Source organism: Nematolebias whitei, chromosome 12, assembly GCF_014905685.2.
Source record: "Nematolebias whitei isolate Nwh7 chromosome 12, NemWhi1, whole genome shotgun sequence".
NCBI lineage: Eukaryota > Metazoa > Chordata > Actinopteri > Cyprinodontiformes > Rivulidae > Nematolebias > Nematolebias whitei.
In genome coordinates, this window is record NC_056509.1 from 9897575 (window position 1) to 9916813 (window position 19239).

Here is a 19239-nt window from a genome sequence, read left to right on the forward strand (position 1 = left end):
TATATATATATATATATATACACGATGAAAAGATGAGAGTCCAATGAGCAAGACAGAAGAGGGTAAAAACTCAGATGAAGAATCAGTTGAGGATGACCAAATTGCAGAGCCATATGTAGTGGACAAAGACACAGGGCCAGCTGCCATGTGCCGTCATCCTATTTGGGCCAAAATCAACATGTAGGGATCAGTGATTCATAATTTTGAACAAAAAAAAAGAAAGGTGACATACATAAATGTGTTTCAGTAAATTGATTTAACATCTTATTACAGTGTAAAAGTGTTGTAAGTTAACTATACCAAATATCCAATATAATATTTAATATGTTAGTGTTTTACTAAAGTATTTTTCGTTTACTTAGTTTCATGTTTGTTTTAGAAGATCACAGAATTGCAGATGATGGTACTCCAATGACCCGTAGTGATTGGAGCCCAGCAGTACATTGACAAAACACTAATTCAGGACACCAAAGTCCATCCTCAACAATCCAGGTATAAAATCCAATACCAATACTAATTCAGGGCCTGTTTTTCTTTACCAACCAGCATAATTGCGCCGCTCGGGATGGCTGCATGTTGGAGCAGCTCTGTTACTTTCATTCTGAGTTATTGCTTTTGGAAACTTTAATTCCTCTTTTTTTCTGGATGTAAATCTCTTTTTCCAGATCATTATTTCTTCTGGTATCAGATACTGTGTAGCTAGGAGGAGTTTTACTGAAACCTTTTTATTTTGGACATTTGTTATGATGTGTAACCATGGCAACAAGGTGTTTTTTTTTTTTAACAACCAGGAGCAACTGATTAACATGTCAAAAGTTTAAATATATCAACTACAGCCCCAAATGAGTTGAAAAGGAGGCGCCGTGGACAAATTTCCGTCAACCTGGCGGCAGTGCTCATGTACCTGACCGCCGAGATTCTGGAGCTGGTGGGAAACTTGGCTCGTGACAACGGGAGGACTGGGATAATCCCCCAGCGCCTTCAGCTGTCTGTCCGTGGCGACGAGGAGCTCGGCAGACTGCAGGGAGGCGTGACCATCGCACAGGGAGGATTTCTGCCCGGCATTCAGGCGAGAGGCCCGCCAGATCTGACAGCAAGCTGGATCCGTGTGGTTGGATCGGTATCTTTGGTCAGATTCTTCGGATTCGCTGCAGGAGATCCTTCCTGCCCACAGCTATCAGCATCTAACAACTCTTGAATGAAACCAGGATGATGAGCTACGACAACACTTAATTTCCCTTTGGGATTAATAAAGTAAATTTTGTATTTGAATTTGAATATAGTACAGGATTCAGGGTCTAGTTTAAACAACACCAGAAGAGATCAACACTTTTTTTTTTTGTTTGTCTTTTTTATTGATTTTGTTTTTGAGAACACACAAATGTACAACAAAATCCCCTCTCACATCGGATCATATAGCACTACTGTATCAAAGACAGTAGATGTGAGTTTAGACTGCTGGATTGATTTGACTCACTTGTGTCTTTCAAAGGCACTTTTGTCCCATTACTCAAAACTGGAACTGCATTAAGAAGGCTTCAGTTCACAGCCAGGGTGGACAGGAAGAGAAATGCATCGCCAATGATCTTCCTGAGTGAGCAACTCTTTCAAAGCCCTTATTCATGCTTAAGTGCAAACTTTGATTTCTGAAGACCTTCAGAACAAAGTTTTATTCTTTAAAGAGGACAAATTTTTCAGAGTTTAGCCTCCTACCTGAGTTTTATACAAGTTAACTGCTGATTTTAAACACCTGGAAGTCTCCAACTTTCTGACAGTTACTGTTCTTCAGGGGAAAACCCATATTTAACTGCTTCAAAATACCAAGTTTTCATTTTTTTCACTGCATAAAAATGAGTCTATTAAGATTTATAAGCCTGCAATCTTCTTCTTTTGGCTGCTCCCTTCTTCAGGGATCACCACAGTGAACTAACTCACATTCTGTGTTCGTTTGTCTCTCCTTCCTGTCCTCTCAACCAGCCGGTCAAAGCAGATGGCCGCTTGTCCTGAGCCTGGTTCTGCTGGAGGTTTCTTCCTTTTAAAAGGGAGTTTTTCCTTTCCACTGTTGCCACTGTGCTTTCTCAGGATGGGAGACTGCAACAAAGCCAAGATTCAACTTGTCTGCTGGATTCCTTAGATAGAGAACTTTACTAATTGGCTTTTATGTATGTGAATGTTCCTGTAAAGTGCCCTGAGACAACTTTGTTGTGATTTGGCGCTATATAAATAAACTGAATTGAATTGAATTGTACACTCAAGAAAACGAGTACCATACCATACCATTTTATTTATAGAGTGGGAAGTAGGCATTGTACCCAAAGCTAGACTGGTTGCAAGATGCTTTGAAGAAATAAACATTCAAGAACTTCCTAATGATTCATCCACTTGTTCCTCTGAATCTCTAAAGATGGTCATAGCTGTTATATGTCAAAATAAATGGAAGATGAACTCTGATGGACAACAAAGCAGCCTTTTTGCAAAGTAAAGATTTAACCCGAGATGTGTATATCCATCCATCTCAAGAGGCAGAGAGCGAAGGAATCATATGGAAGTTAAAGAAATGTGTTCATGGCTTGGCAGATGCTTCCTTGTTCTGGTACAAGGTGAAAGAACCCATACTTAAGCTGGGAGGTACTGTGTCAAAAGTCAATCTAGCCGTCTTCTACTGGCAGGATGATTTCTGTAAGGTGACAGGAGTCCTTGCATGTCATGTAGATGACTTTGTATGGGGCGGTTCAGACATGTTCTCTTCTGCCTTCATCCCCAAACTCAAAGCTGCTTTTCAAGTTGGACGAGAAGAACATAACAGCTTCAACTACATTGGGATGGAGGTTCATTCTCTGCAGAATGAACTAAAAGTACAACAGCGTGCATACATAAAAAACCTTCAGCCCATTTCTATGGACCCCACCAGAGTACCACAAACGGAGGCTCCTTTAACAGACACAGAAATGGACATGTTAAAATCCAAGATTGGACAGATTGTGTGGGTAGCAAGACAGAGCAGACCTGACATCATGTGTGGCAAATCCATCTTGGCATCAAATACAAAACATGCTACAATTCAAACAATCCATCCTGATGCATGCTCAATAATCCAGGTAGAAAAATCTAAAAAAGTTAAATCTGGTCCTCTGGACATTCAAAAAAACAAAACAAAGCAAATCAACAAAAAATGTAGAAATGTTTCGTCTCTCATCCGAGAGACTTCCTCAGTCTGAGGTGCTGTTTTCAGCTCAGTCTCTTAAATAGCACCGTCTCAGGGTGGATCAACCAGTTTTGCTGCTGACAACCAAAACCAGCTGATCACATGCTCAAGAAGGACCATCAGCCTAACAATGGATCATTAGCACACTGATGGCTGTTTACTATTCACAGAGGGCTGAGTGATACTAGCAATCACAGCATTGTAAGAGGGGGACAGTTGAACCCGGAGGCCTCCACCCCTGTTTAATGATGGACAATTTCTTTTCACAAAGATGGCGTCCCAGTGGCTTTTAAACCCCAAAATACATTACGGCAAAGACTGGTTCATCCCAAAGATCCAGTCCCCCAGCACAAACAGAGTAATGTTGTGTATGCTGTTCAGTGTCAGGAGGGCTGTGATCAGTCTTACATCGGGGAAACAAAACAGCCACTGGCCAAAAGGATGGCCCAGCACAGAAGATCAACATCATCAGGCCAGGACTCTGCAGTCTACACTCATCTCCAGGCCAGCGGTCACTTTTTCAGGGATGAAGATGTTCACATCCTGGATAGAGAGGAACGATGGTTTGAGAGAGGAGTAAAGGAGGCCATCTTTGTGAAAAGAAACCGTCCATCATTAAACAGGGGTGGAGGCCTCCGGGTTCAACTGTCCCCCTCTTACAATGCTGTGATTGCTAGTATCACTCAGCCCTCTGTGAACAGTAAACAGCCATCAGTGTGCTAATGATCCATTGTTAGGCTGATGGTCCTTCTTGAGCATGTGATCAGCTGGTTTTGGTTGTCAGCAGCAAAACTGGTTGATCCACCCTGAGACGGTGCTATTTAAGAGACTGAGCTGAAAACAGCACCTCAGACTGAGGAAGTCTCTCGGATGAGAGACGAAACATTTCTACATTTTTTGTTGATTTGCTTTGTTTTGTTTTTTTGAATGTCCAGAGGACCAGATTTAACTTTTTTACAATTCAAACACTACACTGTGCAAACAAACTGATCAGAAAACTTAAATCTGAGGAAGTTACTCTGAGGTTTCAATACTTGTGAGACAACAAATACCACAAATTAGTGGTGTTCAGCAATTCCTCTATGGGAAACCTCTCAGACAGAGGGACACAAGGTGGACATTTTTCATGCTGATGGGAGAAGATGGAAAATTTTCACCTATATCTGATCTGGGACCTGAGTCTGAATTTCGTACCACAAACATGCAAATGTGAGCTGGTATGACAATAAAAAAAATCCTTGAATCTTATATGCTTGCAATCAAAACGGATCAGAAGGTTGGTACAAAGCACGTTAGCTGGAGAGACTATAGCACTTGCAGATGGGATAAATAGTGTTGTCTTTCTATTCAGAGCTCATGGTTGGTGATGGCACACACAACATCCTGTCCATTACCTGTGTAACAGACAACCATTCCCTCTTCAATGCTGTCAAGTCTACAAATCTACTAAAAAGAGGCTTCGGCTTGAGATCAGTAGCATCAAAGAACTTATTGACTCGGGAATAATTCAGGAAATCAGATGGACATCAACCAAAGAGCAGCTTGCTAACTGCTTAACTAAAGTGGGGGCATCTGCACTTGGACCACTTAGAGCCCTTAGTGAAAGTAGGCCTCTCACAATAACAAATTTTGCTGGGTGATTGTCTCAGAAATTATTGCGATAAACAACAAAGTCCATGCTCAATAATCCAGGTATTGCGATAAATGATAATATAGTTTGAAATTTGACAATACTTGGTAATTATTTTCAAATTTAAAAAGAAATGTTGGTTAATTTGTTTTGAGTGTAGTACCATTTTGTGACCACCTGATGGCAGTATAAGACCGTTTGAACCGAAGGATGGATATTGAGGGAGTGAGTAGCATGTCTCTTAAAGAAAAATGGGAGGGAGGCCCCTTGACGTGACATGGGCTGTCTCTCCTTTTTTTCAGTTCTTAAAATGGCAGATGCTCGGAGTGGTTTGAGCTCTTTAGCATAGCATTTTTCACACAAAGCTTTTAATACAAACCAGATTTCAAAAAAGTTGGGACACTAAACAAATTGTGAATAAAAACTGAATGCAATGATGTGGAGATGGCAAATGTCAATATTTTATTCGTAATATAACATAGATGACAGATCAAAAGTTTAATCTGAGTAAATGTAACATTTTAAAGGAAAAATATGTTGATTCAAAATTTCACAGTGCCAACAAATCCCAAAAAAGTTGGGACAAGTAGCAATAAGTGGCTGGAAAAAGGAAATTGAGCATATAACGAACAGCTGGAAGACCAATTAACACTGTTGGCACCTCCACATCATTGCATTCAGTTTTTATTCACAATTTGTTAGGGTCCCAACTTTTTTGGAATCCGGTTTGTAAAAAAAGTCAGTGAACAATTTCTCAGCTTCTTTTTGCAGAGAAAAACAACTTTTTACATGAAGGCACAGGTTTCAACTGTGAATTTTGGAGCTTCAACAAGAAGCGGGGAGAAGAAGGGAGTTTTTTTCCCCCCGATGTCAGCCTGTTTAGCTTAGCTCGTAGCTTAGCTGCTTTTAACGATCCAAAAACGTGATGAATTTTAAAGAGAAGAGAGAAAGGGAGGGGTTAGTGAAGATCACCGGAGTTGAGCCTTCTGTCATCCAGTGCCTTCAGTAGAAAGAGAGAGACATGAAGAAACGATAAAGCCGATAAATGAAAATTAGGTCATTCGATTAATTCAATTATTGTTTATCGCGACAAGCCTAAGTAAAGGGGAATGGCAATTTAAATATAAAAAATTAAAAACAAACAAAACACTAGTGTTCCTTACATAAGTTAAGTTCAGATAAGTTAAGACAATATCAAAATGTTGTTACAGAATTTGTTCTAATCTCATGTATTTGTTAAAAAAGAAGAGGGGAGATTGTTAAATTGTAAGTAGCCTACTGTGCATGTGTCAGAGGTTACTGAGAAGGGGAAAAAGCGGGAGACAGATGCAGCCTTTGTTATGTTAATGATGAAGATTAAAGTGTGGATATTTAACGTCAGTGGTGTGATTTTTGAGTTTACAAGAGATAGGGTGAGAAGTTCAGTTATCAGGAGAGACTCGGAGTAGAACCATTGCTCCTCCACATCGAGAGGAGCCGGTTGAGGTGGTTCACACATCTTGTAAGGATGCTTCCTGGCGCCTCACTAGGGAGGTGCTTTGGGCATGACCGACTAGGAGGAGACCGCGGGGAAGACCCAGGACACACTGGAGAGAGTACGTCTCTTGGTGGCCTAGGAACGTCTTGCAAGATCTGAAGCTCTCGACCTTGACCTCTCCAAGGGAATTTGGCAAAAACCAACATAGACATGTTCCTGTTTTTAGTATTTTACATCGCTTTACAATGTAGCTGTAGCTGTTTTTGTTTTATTTTGATATAATTTCTTCTATTTACTTTTCATTTTATATGTTTTTATATGATTGTTTATTGTTGTTTGTACCTCATCTGTGTTCTTTGTTTAAAACAGATCTCTCTTGTAAATGAGTCCTCGAGGCACAATGAGGCTAACTGGAGACTAGCTGGAAGAGGTGGCTGTGGAAAGACATGTCTGGACCTCTCTACTCGAGCTGCTGCCCCTGAGACTGGACTTCAGAACAAGAGGAAGATAATGGATGGATGGTCTGGGGCGTTGAACCGGCAACCTTCTGATCACAGGCCCACCCTCTTTAACCTCTGTGCCACCATTCATTCCACATCAATCTGCAATAAACATATTCAATTTAAATGACTTTTAAAAAACACTAAGGGCCTTTTGTTTAAAAATAAAAATCTACATTTTTAAAAAATAAAAATACATGTTAATTTTTATTTTATGGCAATTAAACAAAAAGCAAACCTATGTCCCTCATTAGTAACTCCTAATAAGTGACAATTTTGTGACGCAAGTTTATTAAAGTTCCTGTGAGGTCGGAGACCATTTGTAAAATAAAATTATAAGGGTTTTTATGATTAGTACAAAAAATATTGTTTATTGTCTGACTGCACCAAAATAAATGAAAAATGGGGGAATAAAATGAGTTTTATTTTTCCCTTTTCTGAGGGTAAATCATGTCAGTCAGCTGACCAACACCTGGTCCTTTAGGAGGCGGACTTTAAAGTGAGGAAGAAATTCATAAAGTAAAATCTGAACATTGTTAAGATTGATGGTTATGTGCAAACAAACGGCTGAAGTAAGAATGGGTCATCGACGGTGACCATTGAGGGACTGTGTATATATGCACGCACCATGCTCTATTATTTTACTGAACAGAGGCCAAGCGAGCGTTGGGACTTTGTAACGGTTCTCCACAAGGTGTTACTAAACTCGATGAGGTCTACACCGGATCCATTTGTCTTTCAACGGTGACGTCCATGTCCCTGATGATGATTGTAGAGTTACACTCAGCTCCGCTGGAGGTGTAGGCGGATCCGAGTAGGGGTACAGTATGTAGGGGGCCAAGATAGGGTAGAGGCAGGGCAGCTGACCCGGAACCCGAAAGCCCCAGGCTTGATCCCCAGCCACCCCCACATGCCGTGGTGTCCCTGAGCAAGACACCCAATCCCCAACTGTCCCTGGGCATCCACACAGCTACCCACTTCCCAACCTGAGTGCATCCCAGGTGTGATGGGTTAAATGCAGAGAACTGATTTGCCACTGTATGAGAACATATGATGACAACACATAGCACTTATCTTATCACTGAGTCTTGTGTTGAGCCATTCGTCTGTGGAGAGATGTGTTCATGCGTGCTCATCTGCTCACACACTCATGTTCGTGCTGCTGTTCGGCGTATTGTTTTTATGCTACTAGTGCTTAGTGTGTTTTCAGTTAACATTTTTCTTAGCTCATATCTTAGATCTTTTTTATTGTTTTCTTTTACATTTTATACTTTTGTTGGATGTAACTGGGACCCTGTGTACACAATTTTGTTCCACCACATGTACCACATGTGATGCATATGACAAATAAAGAACCTTGAATCCTTGAATGTGCACGACTCCGTCCCTCGTCTCTTTCTGCTGCTGTAGTCTCTGCAGTGTAACCTTCAGCTCTGCAGTCTTAAGGAAGCTGCCCTCCCTTCGGCTCATCTTGGTGACGATTAGAGCCAACAAATGAGTTCAGCACAGACTCAGCAAGCCCCACCCAGGAGGACAGGGGGGGGGGGGTCAGATTTCACAGCTGATAGCCAGTGAGCAGGCGTGGAGAGGAAGCCTGAATGCGGCCCTTTTCCTCACTGCGTCAGGACTGCAACACAGCAGCAGAGTCCCGGCTCAGACCAGGAAATTAGGTGTCCCCCCCTCCCCCCGTGGAGCGAAAATCTATACGAGTCTCGGCTCAATGAAGTGAGCCTTCCTGCGTTTTACTGCTGGCTATTTTTCAAATGACTAATCCTCTCCAGTAACGGTACAGCTGCTGAACACGGCGCTCCGTCAGGGCTCGGCAGACAGCCCGGTGATGGAGATGTTACTGGAGAGGCTGGATCCAATGAGGCAGGTAAACAGTCTCAGAGGGCAATCAGGAGGGGTCTGCTGCAGGCCCCCCACCCCCGACTCTGAGGAATAAATTACAGAAAGCACTCTCACTGTGTGACCTTTCTTTCAGAGTGGAGACCTTTCAGCTTCTGTCTTTCAAAGTTCAAATAACTGAAACGTCTCGTCACCAGAAAGAGACGACGCAGGGTCCGAACCTGAAATGGACTTTAGCTTCAAGAAAAACGAGCCCAGTTCTGAGTCTGTTTGGATTTTACCAGAATACACAAAGCCCATGTATGCATGACGGACAAACACGATTATCAGAAGGGGCCTTTATTCAACACTAATAATAACTTCCTGCCCTATAATTAAAAAAAGAGAGCGGTTACACAACCGCTGCCCAGTGAGGACACCCCTCACTCTCAACGGTTTCCCTTGATTGCAACAGAAACAGGATTAACTCAAACCGTGACTCTAGGCAGGAATTTACCCCGAAAAAACAACGACTCAAAGACAACCAAGACATCAGGAAACAGGAACGTTTCATTTAAAAATGGGCTTCAGTGGTGTATGTGGTACAAAGCTCGGCCAAGACCTCAGGATGAAGCTGAGGACCCAAAGGCAGCTCAGACCAGTTTTATAAACTGGTGCGGGGAGTATTTACATACAACTAGCAGCAGCAGCTAGCTGTAGCACTTTTGGTGCACCATGGCAGGGTGGGGGGTGGAATCCTGCAAAAAGATATTTCTGCTGGAGTCACAAACACGATAACTAGAGACAGGACAGGAAGTCAGAAGTTGAAGTCAAAAGCCATGCCCCCTAGTGGCTGCAGTACCATCGTTAAGCCCCGCCCTTTCATGTGGGACAGTTTTATTTTTATTCGGGTGCTGTTTTTGTCGATTCATGTAGCTCTCGTCCTGCTGCTGTATGATAAGACTTTTTTTAACACGTTTACTTTATAAAGTTATTTAAACAGTCAGGTTTCTGTGATTGTTAGTGAGACTTTTTTTAAAGCAGTATTGAGGGTACAGCCCCACGTCCATAGAGAGCTCTGAAAAGCCAACATGGCAGCACCCAAACAGACATTTTGTTTTCAGTTTTAGTCAACAGACGTTAACGGAGTCGCCGCCATCTTTCTGTTCACTAAATAACTAACAAGCTAACAGCTCCAAACATCTACATTTCTTACACAAACCTTTAAACTGTCATCAGCTTCAAGACGATTCTGGCAGAAATTTTATCTTCCCATAGGAGGCGCCCCAGAAGTGCTACAGCTAGCTGCTGCTGTTTGCGGTGACGAACAAAGTGAGATTTTCATGTAAATATCAGCAACATTTTCTGAAAGTGTGTGTTTGGGATGACTCCGCTACATCACCTTAGCTGTATGAAACTGACTGAGTTAGACATTTATACCTTTAACTGTGGCGGCCATCTTGAATAGGGTTAATTTCAAAAGTTACGTATGGAAGTGTTAGCTATAGTAGTGAGCAACATGTAGGATATTAATTATCCACAGAGTTTCACTTTGAAAACATCCCTAAAAGGTAAAAGCGTCCTCTGCAGGTTGTTGTTTCATGTCATGGATCCTGAGCGGTTCAAAGCGAATTCACCTGGTGATTTTCAGACGTCAGCCCACACACACCTGTCTTTAACCAAACACTTCCTGTAAAATATGTTCACCTCCAAATGTAAAGTCTAAAGCGCCCCCAGCACAGTCCCGTCCTCTTATCTAAATAAAGCAGAGGAGACGCAGCAGCTTTGTGTTCCAGATAAAAGCAGACAAATGAGCCGAGCACAAAACCCGACCGTTATTATCTCCTCTGAAGCTGGAACCGCTGCACCGCAGGAATCGTGTCCCAGCAATCTGCTCCTGATAAATAAAATCACTCGTGTGTGCTGGAGACTGCATGCTGCGTCCAGATAAAAGTTCAGTCCCTTCCTGGACCGTAGAGGTCCTTCACCATATACGGTCCCTCCAGCTCGTAGCCCATCTTCCTGTAGTAGTTCCTTGTTCCTACACCTGCAGGACGACACACACAAGCACACAAGTGTGTTACATCACAAACTTCTGCTGTATGTATACATAAATACATGTATGTATGTTTTCCGCTCATGTACATATGAGATACATGTATACATCTATGTATGTCATGTATGAGAGTAATGATCAATGTGTGTGTATTTGTGTGTACATTTTGATTTGATGGGACTTTTCCAAACTTTTATTGTTTTCTCTTCAGTCCATTTGTTGTGAAATCTTTTTCTAAAACCAGCAAACAGCTGGTGTTGTCATGACAACTATGTCCTTGATGGCCAGATGAGTCTCATCAACAGGGGTGCTCATAAAAATAGTAAAGTCTCATGAGCTTTTTCTGTGGTTGCTGCGAACTAAAAACCGGAGTGAAGTGAGGGAGCAGGTAACTCTGCTTTGTGTTTCACCTGAAATCACGGCCAGTTTGCCAGAACCATGTTCATCTCTGGCAATCCTCTCAGCCTCCTCCATCAGCATCATCCCGAAGCCCTGAGCCAACAAACAGAATGAGTTTTCAGACAGGCTCAGATCCTGGTTCTGATGAGGACCTAGCTGGGCTCTCTGATCTGTGGCCCACCTGATGCTGAAACTTGCTGGGGTCTCGGCTGCTCACAGGGACCACGCTGCCGTACACGTGCAGCTCGCGGACGATGGACACTCCTCCTTTCAGCTCAGGTCTAAAGGACTGAGGAGAGCAGCGCCGCAGCCGCAGCAGGCCGATAAGGATGTCCTGCTCCGGGTCCTCGTAGGACAGGAAGGTCTCCCAGCCACCGTTGGCCACGTAGTCCCTCCTCACCAGCTCCACCTGCAGACACGGATCTGTCAGCTCATGGACACAAATTGCACACACAGTGATGTACGCTTTACCATCGGTATTACCTGGTAAGGCCTGACTTTGTGGTGGATCTCCTGAATGCCCACTTCTCTGGTCCTCACGTCTCGACACTGAACAGGCAGACAGAACCTGGTTACAGGCCTGAAAAGACCCACTAACTCGAAACCATGAGCGGTCACCGTGTTTCAGGGACAGTAACAGCCCAAAAGTTTCCAGTGGTTTCAAACAAACAACATAAACAAAGATATTCTGCAGTGTTCACCGTCAAACTGTTTGTGCTCTGTGTCCACAGAACCAGCACAGGAACCGTTTGAGAGGTACGCTGATGTCCACCAACACTCAGGGCTTTGAAAAGCCAGCGTTTAATGTTTTCAATATGACTGTTTTTCTGAACGGGTATTGAACAGGGAATGAAGTAAACTAGGTAATGTATTCAAGTGGGGAGGAGTTACACTGTGGAGAAGAACAGAGGTAGTTTTTCGTTTGTTCATCCAAGGCAACGCAGAGTGATGGGTCCTAGCAAATGGATGATTTTGTCCAATTTTCATTTTGAAGCCGGGAATATTGACGTAAAATGATTGAGTGGCAGGTATTCACTTTGTGCCGAGCAGAATTAGTGTCAGTCAGACTTAGGGCTTTAACAGACTGCTCGAGTAATCGACAGGTCGATTCCTAGGACATCTATTATTTTGAGATTTCATGTCGAGTATTTGCAGTGACGTCATTGTGTCACGTGATCCGCACCGGGCTACTAGTAGAAGCTACCAAATGAATTCCTCCCAGCAGATGGACTGAGCGGAGCAGACATAGTCTTGGCAAACAAGTAGAAATGCATCAGTAGTATGGAAATATTTCACTAAAGATGAATCTTCCGTTTCAACTACCGTAAGGAAACAGAAAATGAATCAACTTCCTGACTGTTTGGAGCTCGCTGCGAACCGGTGTTATACCATATTCTGTGACCACCGTATATTGTGACCGTAGGGGGCAGTGTTGCATGCACTGTTGCAGGTCACAGAATATGGTGTAACACCGGGTCCAATCGACTGAACCAGAACCAGCTTCCTTCTGACCTTGTTTCACAAACTAAAAGCAAAAACCTATAAAAAACCTATAAACATATTAATCTCTAAAACTAAACCTAACGCGCACCACAGCTAGCGGTAGTACAAGGTGGTCAACCGCCCCACTGTTTTTAGTTTCGTTTTTGACGTGCTGCACGTTATTTCTTTCACTTTTGCAGCTTAATAGTTAGTCATGGAGTTCCTCAGGGCTCAGTGCTTGGGCCAATACTCTTTACTTTATATATGCTTCCATTAGATAAAGTTATTAAACAGCATGGGATAAATTTTCATTGTTATGCTGATGACACACAATTATATTTGTCCATTAAACCCAATGAATCCAATCAGCTACTTAGACTACAAGCATGTCTTAAAGACATAAAAACCTGGATGACCCTTAATTTTCTCCTGTTGAACACAGACAAGACCTCATGAGGTTTTGGTTTTTGGACCTGAGCACCTTAGGAATTAATTTTTCAGTCTTTCTCCCTCCTTAGATGGCATTAATCTGTCCTCCAGCTCTAATGTTAAAAATCTTGGTGATTCTGTTTTCTGTTTGGTGTTATTTTTGATCAGGACATGTCTTTTATCCCCCACATTAAAAACGTTACTAGAACTGCCATCTTCCATCTGCGTAATATCACTAAAATTAGAAACATCTGATCTAAAAATAATGCAGAAAAACTGGTCCATGCATTTGTCACGTCTAAACTGGACTATTGCAATGGTTTATTATCTGGATGTCCAAATACATCTTTAAAACGTCTTCAGTTGATCCAAAATGCTGCTGCCAGAGTCTTAACCGGAGTCAGTAGGACAGATCATACTTCTCCAGTTTTAGTTTCTCTCCATTGGCTCCCTGTCAAATCCAGAATAGAATTCAAAATCTTACTTCTAAGCTACAAAGCTCTCAACAACCTAGCTCCACCTTATATTACAGATCTTATTGTTCCATATTTTCCTAACAGAGCACTTGGCTCTCAGACTGCAGGTTTACTTGTGGTTCCTAGAATTTACAAAAACAGAATGGGAGGCAGATCTTTCAGTTATCAGGCTCCTCTCTTGTGGAACCAACTTCCAATCTCTGTCCGTGAGGCTGACACATTATCCAGTTTTAAAACTCGGCTTAAGACTTTCCTGTTTGCTAAATCCTATAGTTAGGGTCGGCTTGGGTTTCCTGAGCTGTCCCTTAGTTATGCTGCTATAGGCTTAGACTGCTGGAGGACAAACTGACCACAATTTTCACTCTGCTGCTGTCTTTACTTACTCTGCTCAACCTGTTTTGTATTTGTAATTATTTTTTCTATCTTTAACATGTGTTGTTTTTGTCTTTCAGATACACCTGGAACTATACCTGGACCTACCATTCTGTGTTTGTCTGCCGCTCCTTCCTGTCCTCTCAACCAGCCAGTCAAAGCAGATGGCCGCTTGTCTTGAGCCTGGTTCTGCTGGAGGTTTCTTCCTTTTAGAAGGGAGTTGTTCTTTCCACTGTTTTCACTGTGTTTGCTCAGGATGGGAGACTGCAACGAAGCCAAGATTCAACTTGTCTGCTGAATTCCTTAGATAGAGAACTTTACTAATTGGCTTTTATGCATGTGAATGTTTCTGTAAAGTGCCCTGAGACAACTTTGTTGTGATTTGGCGCTGTATAAATAAACTGAATTGAATTAATAATAATAACTAACAGTTTTGGTTTACTGTGACTTATTTGCAGTATGATAAATGGTAGGAGAATAATACACTTTTCCAATGTTTTGTTGGTCTTTTTTTTGTAAATAATGTTTTTTTTTTTTTTTAAGTTTTTTTTTTTTATTTATTTTTTCATCTTGAGTTCTACTCTAGCTTATGTTAATGTCAAGTTTAAAAATTATGTAGTTGTTCAACCCCTAGTCAGACTGTCCTCGTCACCCAGCTCCTCTGGCATCTCATGTCACGAGTGAAAAGCTTTCTCTCATTACCTACAGGCAGACATCATCTGCCGTTATCTTCGTGGTAAACAACTGTTATGGGCTCTTTACTGTTTTATGCTTGATAATCTGCTAACAGATTGGTAAAAATCACCAAGGCTGTTGTCGCCACGACAATCAGGGGAAAAAAAACACACACAACCAGAGACAAAGCATTGTTCTGCACCTGCTGTATTTCAGTGTTCAGTCTGACATAAAGCAAACATCTTTGCAGGTATTAAAGGGCATCTGTTGTTACCACGGCAACCACTGACATGTCCAACCAGGTCTGAATCTTAAGAATAACACCTTTCAGAGATTCAATGATAAGCAGCAACTCTGAAAAATAAAAAGTGTTGGAGGAAACTTTGTGGATGTATTTAAAACTCAGAAATGATAACTTTCTGCTTACAGATAAAAAAAGTCAAAAAATATTTTTTATATTGTTCTTTTTTTTAAGGAACAAGACAGTAGGAAACTAGGCCGGCGTGTGGATCATTTCACCTGACAACATCATCACAACAGGGTTTTTGTACATGCAGGGTAAAACATGACATCAGAAAGTACAGTTTAACAGTGGTTTCACCATGCTGCAGGAAAATTAGAGCTAAGACTAAAAACACCTGACAATGCTGAGGTACAAACACCAGAGAGGAGAAGATGCTCAGGGCTTTTAGGGACAGAAAAGGATGAAAAGATGAGATGAAGGTGTGCTTGGCAGGACCTCAACTTTAACTTGACAACTTCTGAAGAGAATAAATGCAGCGATCACCCAAAACATCCAGCGACCACCCTAAACATCAAAACGTCCAGAAACCACTCAAAACATCCTGCGACCACCCTAAACATCAAAAAGGTCCAGTGACCACCCAAAACATCCTGCGACCACCCTAAACATCAAAAAGGTCCAGTGATCACCCTAAACATCAAAAAGGTCCAGTGATCACCCAAAACATCCTGCGACCACCCTAAACATCAAAAATTTCCAGCGACCACTCAAAACATCCAGTGACTACCTTAAACATCAAAAACGTCCAGTGACCACTCAAAACATCCAGCAACAACCCTAAACATCAAAAACTTCCAGCAACCACTCAAAACATCCAAAACATCCTGTGACCACCCTAAATATCAAAAACTTCCAGCAACCACTCAAAACTTCCAAAACATCCTGCGACCACCGTAAACATCCAAAACGTTGTGACCACACAAAACATCCAAAACGTCCTTCGAAAGCCCAGAACATCTAAAACTTCCAGCGACCACCCAAAACATCAAAAATTTCCAGCAACTGCCCAAAACACCCAAAACTTTCAGCAACCACCTAAACAACAAAAATTTCCTGCAACCGCCAAAAACATCCAAAATTTCCAGCAACCGCCTAAACATCCAAAACTTCCAGTTGTAGGAGTTGTGCTTCCCCTGGTCTTTGGCTCCCTCTTGTGTTCTATATTTGTCTGCTCCCCCTCTGATGTCTGCACCTATGATGCGTCACAGGTGTTCTGCGTTGTCTCATTAGTGTTTGTATTTAAGTCTGTTTGTCTGCCTCCCTCGTTGTCTGGTCATTGTCCTTTGTGATGTCTGTTTTGCTCCTGTGTCCTGCTACTTACCTGTTCCTTGGCTTATGTAAGTTTACTGCCTCAACAGCCCTCTTTAATTTCAATTCAATTCAGTTTATTTATATAGCGCCAAATCACAACAAAGTTGTCTCAGGGCACTTTACAGAAACATTCACATACATAAAAGCCAATTAGTGAAGTTCTCTATCTAAGGAATCCAGCAGACAAGTTGAATCTTGGCTTCGTTGCAGTCTCCCATCCTGAGCAAGCACAGAGGCAACAGTGCAAAGGAAAAACTCCCCTTTTAAAAGGAAGAAACCTCCAGCAGAACCAGGCTTAGGACAAGCAGCCATCTGCTTTGACCGGCTGGTTGAGAGGACAGGAAGGAGAGACAGACGAACACAGAATGGTAGGTCCAGGTGTATCTGAAAGACAAAAACAACACATGTTAAGGATAGAAAAAATAATTACAAATACAAAACAGGTTGAGCAGAGTAAGTAAAGACAGTAGCAGAGTGAAAATTGTGGTCAGTTTGTCCTCCAGCAGTCTAAGCCTATAGCAGCATAACTAAGGGACAGCTCAGGAAACCCAAGCCGACCCCAACTGTAGGATTTAGCAAAAAGGAAAGTCTTAAGTCTAGTTTTAAAACTGGATAATGTGTCAGCCTCACGGACAGAGATTGGAAGTTGGTTCCACAAGAGAGGAGCCTGATAACTGAAAGATCTGCCTCCCATTCTGTTTTTGTAAATTCTAGGAACCACAAGTAAACCTGCAGTTACTTTACTTTGTTAATAATAAATTATTTGTTATTATTCCGTCTCTGTGGTCTGCCTGCACCAATGGGTCTCCAGCCTCATAATCATCACAGAATGACCAGACCAAACCAAGACCCAGCAGGCAGCCTGACTCTCACTGCTCTGTCCCTGGAGGACGTGCTGTGGCTTTGCAGTTACGCAGAGCCTTATTGAGACGTTGAACTCCTCCAACAACCCACGAGTCAGATGGGCCGCCACGGTGGATTTCCTAGAGGAGTTCCGTCGATGGCCACATCTCACCAACATCCCTGGAATGTCTGATCTGCATAATGATGCGCAGAAAGAAAGACTTTTGCTGCGTCTTCATTATAAGATCACTGATCCTCTATCTGTACCCTCGGCGCTTCCTTGGTTCCTTGTTTTGCCACCAGGGGCCCTCACACCTGCTGCAGCCCCTGTAGTGGCTCCCGCTAAAGTCTCTGTAGTTTCACCACCTCCTACAGTCTCTGCGTTATGCAAGCAGTGTGAGGATCCAAACCGTCCTGAGGTACCAGACTCCCCAGCCACATTCACTGACTCTATTATTCAGTCTACAGACCCAGAATTGCTTGCTCCAGAACCTCCTACTTCGGACACTGAACTGCCTCCTCGTGTGTCTGTGGGTGCTGGTCCCGATGTCCCTCCTCTGAGTGTCCCCATGGGGATTTGACCAGAAAAAACACCATTTCTTTGTGTGTCTGGGGAAGCTGGACTCGATACCCCGTCTCTGAGTCTCTCTGTGGGGGTCAGACCAGAATCCTCACCACCTTCCTCCTGTCCTGCTGTGGGGGTCCAGACAAAGATTCCTCTCCTGCCTGCTCTGCTATGGGGGGTTCAGACGGATTCTTCTCCTGCCTGCTCTGTTGTGGGGGGTTCAGATGGACTCCTCTCCTTCCTGCTCTGCTGTGAGGGTTCAGATGGACTCCTCTCCTGCCTGCTTTGCTCTGGGGGTCCAGGCAGGCTCTTCTCCTTCATGCCTTGTCTAAGTGGTCTCCACATCACATGCAGCTCTCAAGGTGGTCTCCACGTCTCGCCCAGGCTCATCGACTCATCCACGCTTCTTGCCTCTCCTGAAGGGCTCCACATCACTTGGGTGCTCCACAGTACCCACAGGGCCAGCTCCGGACTAACTCCAGTGCAGGCCCAGAGGGTGGCCTCCTGGCCACCCTCTGGGCCTGCCCCAGTGTTCTGGACGGCGTTTCAGCCGCCCACCTGACCTGCTCCAGTGTGTTGGTCTGCCTCCTGGCTGCCCTCCGGGTCTGCGCCGGCTCGTTGGATGGCTTCCTGGCCGCCCACCTGAACTCTGACTACTTGGTCTTCTTGTGTTTCCATATGTTGTGCCTTGCCCCTGGTGTACCCTGTCCAGTTCTTGGTTCCCCCTTATGTTTTTTCCTAGTGCCCTCCTTCCTGTTGGTTCCCCCCTCCTCCCACCTACATTTTGGGGGTGCGAGGGTCTTGGTGACAACAAGGGATGTCCTTGGGGTGGAAGTACTGTATGAGTTGTGCTTCCCCTGGTCCTTGGCTCCCTCTTGTGTTCTATACTTGTCTGCTCCCCCTCTGATGTCTGCACCTGTGATACGTCACAGGTGTTCTGTGTTAAGTCTCATTAGTCTAAAAAAGTTAAATCTGGTCCTGTGGACATTCAAAGAAAACAAAACAAAATAAAACAACAAAAAATGTAGAAATGTTTCGTCTCTCATCCGAGAGACTTCCTCAGTCTGAGGTGCTGTATTCAGCTCAGTCTCTTAAATAGCACCTTCTCAGAGTGGATCAACCAGTTTTGCTGCTGACAACCAAAACCAGCTGATCACATGCTCAAGAAGGATCATCAGCCTAACAATGGATCATTAGCACACTGATGGCTGTTTACTATTCACAGAGGGCTGAGTGATACTAGCAATCACAGCAATGTAAGAGGGGGACAAATGAACACGTAGGCCTCCACCCCTGTTTAACGATGGGCGGTTTCTTTTCACAAAGATGGCCTCCTTTACTCCTCTCTCAAGCCATTGTTCCTCTCTATCCAGGATGTGCACATCTTCATCCCAGAAAGAGTGACCTCTGGCCTGGAGATGAGTGTAGACCGCAGAGTCCTGGCCTGATGATGTTGATCTTCTGTGCTGGGCCATCCTTTTGGCCAGTGGCTGTTTTGTTTCCCCGATGTAAGACTGATCACAGCCCTCCTGACACTGAACAGCATACACAACATTACTCTGTTTGTGCCGGGGGACTGTATCTTTGGGATGAACCAGTCTTTGCCGTAATGTATTTTGGGGTTTAAAAGCCACTGGGACGTTATGTTTAGAAAATAAACGTCTCATTTTCTCTGATACTCCCTCAAC

The 19239-nt window shown here is 43.3% G+C and overlaps 1 protein-coding gene across 1 annotated transcript in view; it reads right to left on the bottom strand.

Moving 5' to 3' along the window:
* Nucleotides 1-9760: 9760 nt before the first annotated feature.
* Nucleotides 9761-19239, bottom strand: part of elp3 (elongator acetyltransferase complex subunit 3) — a 100083-nt gene continuing 90604 nt past the window's right edge. Inside the window, exons 12-15 of the mRNA XM_037685712.1 lie at nucleotides 11578-11643; nucleotides 11276-11503; nucleotides 11106-11187; nucleotides 9761-10686 (exon numbers count right to left, since the gene is read on the bottom strand). Of these exons, the coding sequence (XP_037541640.1) occupies nucleotides 10595-10686; nucleotides 11106-11187; nucleotides 11276-11503; nucleotides 11578-11643 (468 nt within the window). The 3' untranslated portion in view covers nucleotides 9761-10594. The remainder of the gene's footprint in view (nucleotides 10687-11105; nucleotides 11188-11275; nucleotides 11504-11577; nucleotides 11644-19239) is intronic.